Source organism: Geotrypetes seraphini, chromosome 4, assembly GCF_902459505.1.
Source record: "Geotrypetes seraphini chromosome 4, aGeoSer1.1, whole genome shotgun sequence".
NCBI lineage: Eukaryota > Metazoa > Chordata > Amphibia > Gymnophiona > Dermophiidae > Geotrypetes > Geotrypetes seraphini.
In genome coordinates, this window is record NC_047087.1 from 145,650,641 (window position 1) to 145,664,892 (window position 14,252).

Below are 14,252 nucleotides of genomic sequence, written 5' to 3' on the forward strand. Positions count from 1 at the left end.
CATTGAAAGTGCTGGCATGGAGAGATGGGGAAGCAATTCTTAAAGCTGCTGTGGCTGGAGAGGAGCAGACTATAGGGGGTATAGGGAGTAGAAGGGAGGATGTTGGAAATGGCATAAGCAGGTAAGGAAAAGAAGGGTTGGGGCAATCTATATGCACATTGTCCCAGATGGAAAAGGAAGAGTAACCTATTGTGGGGGCAACTTATAGGCAAGTATATATAGTACCTTCGGTCTTCACTATGAATATATTCCTGGAACCAATTCTTAAATTCTCCTAGATGATGCTGTACTCGATTCACAACCTGCATAGCTGCAATTAAATCTCCACAACGCAGGCAATAGTAAATTAGTGCCCAGACAGGGTGACCCTCCACCTCTCCATCCTGAAAAGAAAATTAACAAAAACATGTGACAACAGATGTCAATTCAGAATTTATACTGAGGAAGTGAATTGTTTAAATTACTATAATTGAAGCTGCTCAAATTTAGACTGAAGACAGCAGGGTTTCGTAAATTGTTTCATAAACAAATATCATGTGATATAGCTAAATGAATCAGTAGCCTTCATAACACATCATAACTGTGTGCCAAAAAGGAGAATCTACAAGTATTCATAAACATGAATTACAAAAGTTTTACCTTTGAATACTAACAATAATGTGTACTTTCACGTTCATATTCTAACACAGACCACGATAAAGAATGAATATTGGATGGCAGTAGAACATCATATGGTACTGTTCAAAATTTAGATTTAGTTCCATTTGGACAAAGAAAGCAAAATTACATATCTGTAGCACGCAGTCTCCAAGGACAGCAGAAATATATTCTCAAATGTTGTTAATGTCATTCACGGAGCCCAGTAAGGACAGATAAGCATATTGTCACTTCAAATTTTAAGCTGGTGCCTTCCTGCCCAACGTCGGCTTGTGGGATGTGCAGTTAAGTAACAAAGTTACGAACCAACTAGGGGAGGTAGGCAGGTGGGGGAATATATACCTGCTGTTCTTGGAGAACACCTGCTACAGGTATGTAACTTTGCTTTCTCCAAGGAGAAGCAAGAATAATATTCTCACTTGTGGGACTAGCAAAATACCATGATCATGCCTCTAGGAAGAGGGTTACAGTTAACATGAGCCAAGCAAAACCCAAAAGGGCTGGAGGGAAAGTTGGCATTTAGGAAGAAAATAACTTTTGCAGAACTGCTTGCCCCAAACAACTGTCCCATATGGAATAGTGCTCTAAACAGTAGTGGGAAGTGAATTGAGGACAGTGACCACTTTGCAGATGTCCTCAATAGAAGTGGAGTGAAAATAGGCTACTGAAGTTACCATAACTCAAATTTATGAGCAGTAACATGGCTTTCAAGCATCAGTCCAGCCCAAGTGTATACAAAGAAGATACAATCCACTAGCCAAGTAGAAATGGTCTTCTTGGAAACAGGAGCTCCAAGTCTGCTAAGGGTCCAACACAAAGAGATGAATTGTAATTCTATGAGGTATAATATGATCCAAGTAGTATGCAAGGGCATGTTTACAGTCCAAGGTGTGGAGAGCTGCTTCACCAGGGTGAGAATGCAACCTTGGGAAAAAGACAGGTAGAACTGTGAACTGGTTGAAATTAAATTCAGAAACAACTTTCAGAAGGAACTTGGGGATGTGTGTGGAGAACAACAATATCATGGTAAAATCTTGTATAGGGTTGATCTCAGACAAGTGCTTGAAGTTCACTAACCCAGCATGCAGACAATAACGGCTATGAGAAACACCACTTTCCAAGTAAGATGTTTGAGTGAACAAGTCAAGAGTGGTTCAAAAGGAGATTTCATCAGTATGGACAGAACGATATTGAGGAGACTTGAGGAGAGGCTTTGGATGGTAAAGTTCTTTTGAAAATGTGGCCAAGAGATACACAGATAATGGTTTATTTTCTAATGGTGAATGGAAAGCACTTATACACTTACTCACATTGAGACAGTTTTTAGCCTAGAGTTGAAAAGGTGAAGAAGGTATTCAAACCCGGATGATAGAGAACAAGAGATGGGATCGAGCAAGTGGATATCACATTAGACAGTGAAGAGAGTCCATTTTAAATTATAACATCGCTGTGTGGAACGTTTTCTGGACGCTTCAATGATAGCTTATACTGGAGCAGACAAAATGAAAGCACCTATTCGTTCAGAGAGAAATACTATGCTGCCAGTGCTAACAAGAGTAGATTGGGATGGTGGAGAGAACCTTCGTTCTGTGTGAGTATTGTGGGAAACAGCTGAAGTGCTTTGGGTTCCTGAACAGTGAACTAAAGAACAGAAAACCAAGGCTGGTGTGGCCAATGAGGCATGATAAGGATCGTGGTGCCCTGATCTTGGTGAAGTTTGAATAAAGTTTCCCAACTAGAGGTATTGGAAGGAATGCATAGAGGAACTTCTCTCAACAGTCCAGGAGAAAGGCATCGGACTCCAGGCAATTGGGAGTGTAGAGTCTGGATAAAAAAAGCAGAGGTTTGTCATTGTGGGAGAAAGCAAAGAGATCTATTTAGGGGGTCCTCCAACTAGAGAAGATATGTTGTAAGATAGATGTGTTGAAAGACCACACATAAGAACATAAGCAGTGTCTCAGCTGGGTCAGACCAGAGGTCCATCACGCCCAGCAGTCCGTTCACACGGCGGCCCATCAGGTCCAGGACCTGTATAGTAATCCTCTATCTATACCCCTCTATCCCCTTTTCCTTCAGGAAATCATCTAATCCCTTCTTTAACCCAATACCTTACTCTGACTTATCACACCCTCTAGAAGCGCATTTCAGGTGTCCACCACCCTTTGGGTGAAGAAGAACTTACTAGCATTGGTTCTGAATCTGTCCCCTCTTAACTTTTACGAATGCCCTCTTGTTCTTGTAGTATTCGAAAGTGTGAAGAATCTGCCCCTCTCCACTTTCTCTATGCCCTTCATGATCTTGTAAGTCTCTATTATGTCCCCTCTAAGCCTCCGCTTCTCTAGGGAAAAGAGCCCCAGTTTCTCTAATTTTTCATACCTTTTATCAATCTCGTCGCTCTTTTCTGTACCCTCACGAGTATCGCCATATTCTTCTTAAGGTAAGGCGATCAATATTGGACGCAGTACTCCAGATGCAGGCGCACCATCGCCCGATACAATGGCAGGATAACTTCCTTCGTTCTGGATGTAATACCTTTCTTGATATAACCTAGCATTCTGTTCGCCTTCTTAGAGGACGCTACAAAACTGTGCCGACGGCTTAATTGTTTTCTCCACCAATACCTCTAAGTCCTTCTCTAGGCTACTTTCACCCATTACCAACCCTCCCATCGTAAAGCTGTACATCAGGTTTCTGTTTCCTACATGCAAGGCTTTACATTTCTCCACGTTAAAGTTCATCTGCCATTTATTCGCCCATTCTCCCAGTTTGTTCAGGTCGCTTTGTAATAATAATAATAAAAAAATTATTTTTGTATACCGCTATACCACAAACAGTTCAAAGCGGTTTACAGGGGAAGAGACTGTACATATACAGCGAAGATACAGAGAGTAATTGTCAAGTGTATTGATAACCAATTTTCAATTACAAGGAGGGACAGGAAAAGGAGGAGAGATGGTAAGAGTTTGGTAGTTTGGCCGGGAGGGAAGGGGTTAGAGAAATTTATCAAAGAGGTATGATTTGAGAGATTTCCTGAAGGATAGGTAGGATGGAGCATATGAAATGAGGGTGGTCAGGCAATCATTCCATCTGCCAGCTTGGAATGAGAGAGTTTTGTCAAGGAATCTTTTGTAGATATATCCCTTTGGAGAGGGGTAGGCAAACAGGTAGGCATTGCATGTGCGGTTGGTGCCTGAAAACACAAAGTGGCTTGACAGGTATATCAGGGATGAGCCAGATAAGGTTTTGAAGCAGAGGCAGGCGAATTTGAAGATGACCTATTGGTAATCAGTGAAGTTTTCTGTAGAAAGGGCTAATATGGTCTGACTTTTTGAGGCCATAGATGAGGAGGACGATGGTGTTCTGAATGATTCCCAGGCGTTTAATGGTTTTCATGTAGGAACCCAAATATATGATATTACAGTAGTCCAGGGTGCTTAAGATTAGGGATTGGACCAGCAATCTGAAGGAAATCTTCGCAGTCCTCTTTAGTACTAACTCCACTAAATAGTTCGGTGTCGTCTGCAAATTTTATAACTTCGCACTTCGTCCCTGTTTCAAGATCATTTATAAATACATTGAACAGCAGCAGTCCGAGCACCGACCCCTGTGGAACTCCACTCATGACCCTTCTCTAGTCCAAGTAGTGGCCCTTCACTCCTACCCTCTGCTTTCTTCCCGCCAACCAATTTTTGATCCATCTATCCACCCCATGGTTCTTCAGTTTCCGTAGTAAGTGTTCATGGGGTACCTTGTCAAAGGCTTTTTGAAAATCCAAGTATATGTCAATGGGGTCCCCTTTATCCATTTGTTTGTTAATTACTTCAAAGAAGTGCAATAAGTTCGTTAGGCACGATCTTCCTTTGCAGAAGCCATGTTGGCTTGTTTTCACCAGTTTATTCCTTTCTAGATGCTCATCGATGCTGTCTTTTATCAGCGCTTCTGCCATCTTCCCCAGAACTGAAGTCAGACTTACCGGTCTGTAATTCCCCGGGTCACCTCTCAATCCTTTTTTAAAGATGGGCGTAACATTAGCTATCTTCCAATCCTCCAGGATCACACCTGTTTTCAGGGATAGATTACAAACCTGCTGTAATAGTTCCGCTATTTATTCCTTTAGTTCTTTCAATACCCCAGGGTGGATTCCGTCCGAGCCCGGAGATTTGTCAGTTTTTAATCTATCTATCTGCTTATGTACGTCTTCGAGGCTTACCTCCATGGATGTTAATTTTTCTGCTTGATCTCCTATGAAGATCTTTTCAGGTTCCAGCACGTTGGATGTGTCCTCTCTTGTACATACTGACGAAAAGAACATGTTTAGTCTATCCGCCACTTCTTTCTCCTCCTTCACCACTCCCTTCCTATCTTCTTCATCCAGCGATCCCACCTCTTCCCTTGCTGGCTCCTTCCCTTTAACTTATCTGAAGAATGGTTTGAAATTTCATGCTTCCCTGGCTAGCTTCTCTTCGTATTCTCTTTTTGCTCTTCTAACCACATGGTGACATTCCTTTTGATGCTTCCTGTGCTCTTTCCAGTTCTCCCCTTTTTTGTCCTTTTTCCATATCCGGAATGATCTTTTCTTATCTCCTATTGTTTTCTTCACTTCTTTAGTTATGCACGCCTGATCTTTTGTTCAGTTCTTTTTGCATCCTTTTCTAAATCTGGGAATATACAGATTTTGCGCTTCATTCACCGTGTCCTTGAATAAAGACAAGGCTTGCTCCACAGTTTGTGATTTCTTTGAGCTATTCCTAAGTTTCTTTCTTATCATTTCTCGCATCGCTTCATAGTTTCCTTTCTTGAAGTTGAAAGTTGTCACTGTGGTTCTCTTCCCCTTCGATATTCCTACTTCAACTTTGAACTGGATCATATTGTGATCGCTGTTTCCTAATGGTCCCACTACTTCCACTTCCTTTGCAGGTCCTCTTAGCCCATTGAGGATTAGGTTCAGAGTGGCATTCCCTCTCGTCGGTTCTCTGACAAGCTGCTCCATGAAGCATGAGATTGAAGAAGTCTGCTTAGTTCATCTGCTTCCCTACTAGATAAACTGCTCTGAGATCTATGTTGCAAGCAATCACCCAAGTCCAAGGAGGGATCCCCGGATGCAGCGGCTTCAGCAGGGGGGGCAGGCAGGGATCCCCGGCAGCACCTGTGGCTTCTATGGACAGGTGAGCTTTGGGAGAGAGGGCACAAACTCAACACAGAAGAAACGGAAGGGGCATGAACATGGGGGCATTAACTTGAAACATAGGAAGGAGGGAATAGAAAGGGAGAATTGATGGGATTCAGTGTGTGAGTGAGAAATGGTGCACATGGGGAAAGAAGGGGAAAGAAAGGAAAATTGGGCAAAGAGAGAGAGGAGTGAGGTAGAGATGCATGGGGAACAGAAAGATGAAAGGGAGAAATGTTGGATATGGTGGTGGAGAGGGCAGATTGAAGGGGGAGAAATGCTGGACATAGTGATGGAGGGAGAAATGTGGCATTATGCTGGAGAGGGGTGCTAGAAGGAGAAATGGGCATGGGGCTGGTGGGCAGTGGTGAAAAATACTGCAGATGATCTGGGGGATGATAGAGGGAGAAATGCTGAATATGGCAGTAGAAGGGGTGGGAGAGATACCTGGATCTCTTAAGACAGATGGACAGTCGAGGGAGACATATTGCCAATAGGAGTGGAGGAGAGAGGAAGAAAAGTTGGACTCATGAAGGGACAGAGAGAGAGATGTTGGTTGGGGAAGGGAATGGAGTCTGGAGGAGAGGAAACATGCAGGAGGAAGAAAGAAATATTGGAAATGCAACCAGAGAATCATGAAATCACCAGACAACAAAGGTAGGAAAAATAATTTTATTTTCAATTTAGTGATCAAAATTAGTCAGTTTTGTGAATTTAAATCTGCTGTCTACATTTTGCTCTATATTTGTCTATTTTTGTTATAGTTGTTCCTGATTTTAAAGTCATCTGCCTTGACCTCTTTGAACTCCCCCAAATATAAACGATAATTAACATTTTCTCTGCATATAGTGTGCTTTGTGCTTTTTTGAATTTTGTGTTTACCATTATGTATTACTAAGATCATATTGTGCATATAAAAAAATGGATGGAAGAAATTGTGTTACAATTAGTACTATTATTATGGGGGTGGGGTCAGGGGCAGTGCTTGGGCAGGTCTGGGGCGGAGCTTAGGCAGGGGTGCTCGGTTGGTATTGTTAGGTTTAGGGGTACTTGGCTTGAAGAAGTTGAGAAACACTGCAATTGACAAACTGTAGATTCAATGATATGCTGAGCTTGCTGTGATGATAAGGCCTTGATTAAGTCAGTCATCTAGACTGCCACAGTTCCTGATGTATTCAAACACGCTGTAGTTACACCCCTCCTTAAAAAGCCCTCGCTAGACCCTATATCCCCCTTCAACTACCACCCTATCTCCTTCCTCCCCTTCCTATCCAAATTACTCAAACGTGCTGTTCACCGCCGTTGCCTGGACTTCCATTCTACTCATAATTTCTTGACCCGCTCCACTCTACAGAAACTTCCTTTGCCAAAGTCTCCAACGACCTGTTCCTGGTCAAATCCAATGGACTCTACTCTATCCTCATTTTTCTCAATCTGTCTGCTGCCTTCGACACTACTGATCCTTCTCGACACGCTGTCCTCGCTGGGATTCCAGGGTTCTGCTCTCTCCAGGTTTTCTAACTATCTTTCTCGTCGTACCTTCAGTGTATGTTACAGTGGATCATCATCCGCTGCTATCCTGCTGTCTATTGGCGTACCCCGAGGTTCTGTTCTGGGCCCTCTCCTCTTTTCCATATATACCCGCTGGTGCATTGATCTCCTCTCACGGTTTTCAATATCACCTCTATGCTGATGACTACCAGATCTACCTCTCCACGCCATATATCTCTACAGGAGTTCAGGCCCGAATTTCAGCCTGCCTGTCTGACATTGCCGTTTGGATGTCTCGCCGCCATCTCAAACTGAATATGGCTAAAACTGAACTCCTTATCTTTCCGCCTAAACTCACCTCCCCCCCCTTTTGCCATTCTCTATTTCTGTGAATAACACTATCCTCCTCCCTGTCTCGTCAGCTCACAACTTTGGGGTGATCTTTGACTCATAAGAACATAAGAATTGCTGCTGCTGGATCAGACCAGTGGTCCATCATGCCCAGCAGTCCACTCACGCGGCGGCCCTTAGGTCAAAAGCCAGTGTCCTGAGATTAGCCTTACCTTTGTACGTTCTGGTTCAGCAAGAACTTGTCTAACTTTGTCTTAAATCCCTGGATGGTGTTCTCCCCTATAACAGCCTCTGGAAGAGCACTCCACTTTTTTACCACTCTCTGGGTGAAGAAGAACTTCCTTACGTTTTTACGGAATCTATCCCCTTTTAACTTTAGAGAGTGCCCTCTCACTCTCTCTACTTTGGAGAGGGTGAAAAACCTGTCTTTATCTACTAAGTCTATTCCCTTCATTATCTTGAATGTTTTGATCATGTTCCCTCTCAGTCTCCTCTTTTCAAGGGAGAAGAGGCCCAGTTTCTCTAATCCCTTACTGTATGGCAACTCCTCCAGCCCTTTAACCATTTTAGTCACTCTTCTCTGGACCCTTTCGAGTAGTAATGTAATGTAATGTAATTTATTTCTTATATACCGCTACATCCGTTAGGTTCTAAGCGGTTTACAGAAAATATACATTAAGATTAGAAATAAGAAAGGTACTTGAAAAATTCCCTTACTGTCCCGAAGGCTCACAATCTAACTAAAGTACCTGGAGGGTAATAGAGAAGTAAAAAGTAGAGTTAGAGGAAAAATAAAAATAAAATAAACATTTTAACAAGACAGCATTGATCTAAATACTTTGGAAGGTAGAAGAGAGGAGAGAAAGGAATAGAAGCAGAAGGGGGAGCCGTTGAACAGTAGAATTCTGGAGAAATTTAAATGATAGAAATAGAACAAAACAAAGACAAAAGGCAAAACAATAGATAAGATTAAAGATAAATCATAGGCTGGAAAGAAAAATAAAATAAAACTTTGTCTTCAATCCACGGTTTCAGCGTCAGTGATGAAGTGGAGCAAGTAAGTTTAGGAGGAGCGATTGACGTTTCCAGAAAGGGCTTCTTCAGGGAAGAGACTTGGCAGACAGTCCCAGGATGCCTATGTCTCCTCCCCTGCGATGTTCTCCCATCCATGCATTCCCTCCCAGACATACTGCCCGTGCCCCAGCCGCTCCAAGGAGGCTGCCCCAGATGAGGCCCACGGTGAATGCAGGATTCTCTCCTCTGCGGGAAAGCCGCCCGGAGCCGACAGTCGTACTGTGTCCTTCTTCATGTACGGCGACCAGTGCTGGACACAGTATTCCAGGTGAGGGCGTACCATGGCCCGAAACAGCAGCATGATAACCGATCTATTCATTCCTAGCATTCTGTTCGCCCTTTTCGCAACCGCCTTGCATTTGCGGACGGCTTCATTGACTTGTTGATCAGTACTCCCAAGTCTCTTTCCTGGGGGGTCTCTCCAAGTACTGTACCGGTCATCTTGTATTTGTGTATAAGATTTCTCTTACCGACATGCATCACCTTACACTTATCTACGTTAAACCTCATTTGCCATGTCGCGACCCATTTCTCAAACGTGTTTATGTCACGTTGCAGGTCTTCGCAATCCTCCTGCGTCCTCATTATTCTGAATAACTTCGTATCGTCTGCAAATTTAATCACCTTGTAGGGTCATGAAATAGTTAACTGTAGTTTAAAATATTGCTCTGGCCTACATAGCTGAAGAAAGTGTACAATCTATTGACTTCATCTGCCTAAAATGTATGTCCCTGCCTTACCACATTGTAAGCTAAATAGATAAGAGTTTGAGCCATGATGTACCCTGCCCTTCTGTACATTTAACATTTAGAACTGTAAGAGCTAGATAAGTGACCTGCTAGTAGGAGCTTAGGACCAATAATAATTGTAGAAAAATTATAGAAGTATCAAATGAAAATTGTAGTTTTTGCATATATTAGTTTGCGAAAAGGGCATAAAAGTCCGTGTATTTCCTGTTTCTGACACTCTAGTAGGCAGGTTGTTAACTGCACTAGAGTCCGGTATACCGTAATAAATCTCTTGTACTTTCTTCACGCCTCTGACTTTGTGTGTCCAAGTGACCTTTCATTTGGCGCCCAAACAGGGACTTGAAGGTCTTTTGACCACTGGTTACTCGATTGGTCACTTGTTTCTGGTCCTACGGCTGACGTGTCTGCTTTGCCGGCTGCCTTCCTTTTGGGGGATTGGCAGACCTCAGGACGTTTGACCACTTCAACTGACTTATCTAGTCTCAGTTTAAAGTGCAAGAATCTGTATCAGTTTAATTTTGTCCTGGAGTGGCCACTATCTGGTAAGTGGGAATTGATCTTTCCTATCCTGTCTCTATTCTCCTGCCTAGTAAGCCACTTGATCCATCGCTGAAATCATGGGGAGGGATTCTAGGAACTGTTATTTTCTGATTGGGTAACTAAACTGAAGTCTGTTGTGTTTTGTGTATTTGAGAGTGTCTGAGACGTCCTTGAGGACGAAGCGAGTGCGGACCTATTAGTACTGCGTTTCCCTAGTCCGGAGACGGGCAGGGCCAGGAATACAGGGAAGTGTTTTTTCCTCCATTGCACAATGGGGGGATGTCAGTCTACCTGTGGGGATCCCTTGATATGTTAGCTAATTTTAAAAAGGGATTTGTCTCTGATTACACTTAACAAATCAACCCTTATTCGTCTGTGCCAGTTAAATGGCCGATATTTGGTGTGGGCTGGCCCCCTCTGGCTCCCTGGAAGAGGACATAACCCGTCAGGTTTTTATGCATTCTTTTGCTGTCGGTTAGCCCCTTCCAGTCAGCCAATTTTTGCATTCCAATGGGAAAACCCTTCCACTGGACAAACCTTCCAAGTAACCTGGACCCGTCTATCCCAGGGCTTTAAAATTAGCCCCACTCTATTCAGCACCGCCCTTGCTTCAGACCTTGCCAATTTCTTCCCTTCATCTGATTCCCAAGTCCTGCAGTATCCCGGGTTCTTTATGAGTTCTGTCTGTCCAAATGTATCAGTGAAGTTTTAAACTATCAGTTGTTCAAAGCATGGTTGTGCTGATAAGGGCCATGAAGTGTTTAGCACTTCAAATGCAGTTTCTCCTGAAACAGATAAGTGGTTTTGGATTTGAAGTTTTTGGCTATGTTATGGAATGTTTATGTATATTCAGAAATGAATGTAAACAAAAATTATGATTTCTGGTACTTATATTCCATGCTAAAAAGTTAAACCTAAGGAAATAATTCTGACAAGACAATTTAATCTCTTTGATCTTTAAGCAACTCTCTCTCCTTTGTGAATTTCTGTAGGAAGGGGGAGTAAGTCTCTACTGAGACCCATGTTGATTGTAAAAAAAAATTAAAAAAATATGAACAATGTTTAAACTTGTGAGTACAGTAAAACCTTGGTTTGGGAGCATAATTTGTTCCAGAAGTATGCTTGTAGTCCAGGGCACTCGTGTACAAAAATATACATACTTGTATTGCAAGCCCTTGCTCGTTTGGAACAGTCACTGCATTTCTGCAGCGTCATATAGAGAGGAACCATTGGCTCAGTTGTGAAAATGTGTATGTACATGTATTGCAAGATGTTGCTGGTATAGCAAGTTAAAATTTAATTATTGCTTGTCTTATAGAACACTTGCAAACCAAGTTATTTGCAATCCAAAGTTTTACTGTATATTCCAATCTTTGTTTTGTATTTATTTTTATATATCATGTAAGCTTAGTATAAGAATGTAACTTTTTAGGTATAAGAATGTAATTTTTAGGAATGCTTTTGTATTGAAGTAAATATTTTTGCCAGTCAGATGATAGTGAAGGAACTGAAGCTGAATTTTAGCTTAATTTTACAAGTCAGCTCTTTGGGTTAGGAACCTGATATAGATAGTGGGTCTGCCTTTTAAATTTTCCTGTGGCCATATTTCCACTGATTCCAAGTATGCCTTCCTCGTGTCACCTACCTTGGCTTTCAAATCTCCCAGGGTACCAGGTCCTTTCCTATACCCGTGTCCAGGCTGTCTGTAGTCTCTCTGTTACTGACAATCGCAAGGCTCTGCACCTTCCTTGGTATTGTCGGATACTGTCGCATCTGGATCCCTGATTTCTCTCCTATTGCCCACCCTCTGTATGATGCCTCCAAAACTTCTGACTCAGGCCCCTGCCCTCTGGCACTTCCGCCCAAGAAGCTGAGCTGTATGCCCTCACTTCTGCCCTGCGATATTCTGCTTCTTTAGTCTTGCAACATCTACACTGACTCCAAATATGCTTTCTTTACCTTGCATTCCCATAGGGACATCTGGAAACATCGAGGTTTCATTACAGCCTCCGGCCGCCTGATCCATCATGCTCCTCTCTTTCTTGACCTTCTTGAGGCCGTTACATTGCCCTCCCATGTCGCGGTTATGCACTGTCGAGCCCACCGTCGTGTCACTGATCTCATCTCACGTGGCAATGCCCTTGCCAACCGCACAGCCCAAGCTGCCAGTCTCTGCCCCCTCCTTCGGCTCCTCTGTATACAATCATTCCTTTTCTGGACACCCTTACACCCCAGTACACTTCTCAGGAACAGACTTGGGGACGCACTCATTCGGGCCAGTCTGTCCTGAAAGGGGGGTGGATACAAAATGCGCCAATTCAAGTGCCAATCCAGACCCACACACTGATACTTCAAACGCAAGCACAGCGGGTACCCTCATAGTTATTCCTCAACACCTGGCCCTCACGATTGTCAAAAGATTATGGTCCAACAGTGTGTTGTCGGTTCTAGAATAAAATTCCCAATCAGATGACTGCCACCTCTTGGACACCAACCCATTGGAACATATCCGATGCAGGTTCTGTCTGTAGATTTTACCCACATGCCCATTTCCCGTTCCTTCAGTTACCTTCTAGTCTTCACAGACATGCGCCAGGGAAGTAACCCAACACCTCCTAAACGACATAATTCCGCACTTTGGTCTCCCTGTTTCTATAGACAGTGACAATGGTCCTGCTTTCATTGCCGATGTTGTCCAACAAACTGCTCAGGCTCTCCAAATTGAATGGAAATTACATGCTGCTTACCATCCTGAGAGCTCTGGTCAGGTCGAAAGAATGAACAGAACTCTTAAGACCCTTCTCACGAAATGAATTGAAGCAACCAATTTGTCCTGGCCTGTCCTGCTGCCCTCTGTCCTATTTCAGATTAGATGCACCCCATCTAAACCCACTACCGATAGCTACACAAGTCCATGGATACATCCCTGGGGATACGGTATGGCTAAAACTTGGAAGTCAGACTCCCTGAAACCTAGGTGGATAGGTCCTTTTACTGTCCTAATTTCTTCTCTTACAGTTGTCAAGGTGTCCGGACATGAAACTTGGTTCCACTACAAAATGGATCTTCAGCTGAAGCTTTCTAAGACTTCAAAACTTCTGAATATTTACCATTGTACTTAGCAGGTGTTCTGAATATAATTCTTTACAAATGTTTGAGTTTAATTGACTGCCTGTGGTTCACCACTGCCTTTAGCAAGTGTCTTTTAGTATAACTGTTTGAAGTTTTCAAAGTTGTGCCTGAAAGAAAAATGAGCTTCCTATGTTAGTATATATATATCTGATATTTGTGTTGCCCTTACTTATGTTTCTTTTTTCTGTATTTCTTTCCTATTATACTTAACAAGTGCAGCCCCTTTTGCCTGATGTTTGTTTGCAAGAAGGAGTTAAGTACAGAAAGTGTCAAACATCAGAGGCTATTTTCTGTTTCCAACCTACTGGTGATGAAGTTTAAAAGTGGGCGGAAATCTGCATTGATTATGTTGAGGGTCCACTTATCAACCAGACTCTTATTGTAGACCCCACTCGCCCGGTGTCTTTGTATTGTGATACATGTGTGTTATTTGGTGTTTCTCAAGGTCATGGTACTACCCCTAATACAGTTTTGTGTGGCTCCCTAGATTGACAGCGTTATTATACCAAATGTGCTAAGTATATATGTCTGTATAACCTGATGCCTTTAAGAACTGCCCCTATGAGGAAACCTTCACTAATGGTGGAGCCTGTCCTTTATGAGAAAGTGTCTTTTGGGCTATCTACAATAACCCACACAAATATCCCCCTAATACCCCGTCTGCCTCCCTTACTATAGGTCCTAGCTCCGGCCCCTTGTGTACTACAGGCTACTGTAATCCCATGGTTTTCACTATCACTGACCCATATAACTGGAATGCCAATGTCCAAGTCCAGAAGGCCAGAGACCGCATGGCATTGTATATTGATGGTAAAAGGTGAGACCCAGGTACTGTTGTATATGTCCGTATTGTATCCCGCTCATGTGCTCCTGTCCATCACTCTGTGGTGTTTCCCAGTTTTATGAAATTATGAAAGTAGATACTAATATCCTGTAATCACTAGAAATCTGTTTATACAGTTTGTTGAAACTATAGGTCAGACTCTTAATGTTAGCAATTGTTTTGTAAGAGGAGGGACTGGTATGGGAGAACAGTGGATATGGGAGGCAAAGCAGCTGGACATGTTAAACCTGACTTCACAGACCCTCAC

General features: G+C 42.9%; 1 protein-coding gene across 7 annotated transcripts in view; it reads right to left on the reverse strand.

Annotated features, from left to right (window-relative positions):
• Positions 1-14,252, reverse strand: part of NUP93 (nucleoporin 93) — a 757,735-nt gene that overhangs the window by 276,171 nt on the left and 467,312 nt on the right. For all 7 annotated transcript variants that reach the window (XM_033940752.1, XM_033940756.1, XM_033940750.1 and 4 more), the window contains one exon: positions 226-383. In XM_033940752.1, the coding sequence (XP_033796643.1) occupies positions 226-383 (158 nt within the window). The remainder of the gene's footprint in view (positions 1-225; positions 384-14,252) is intronic.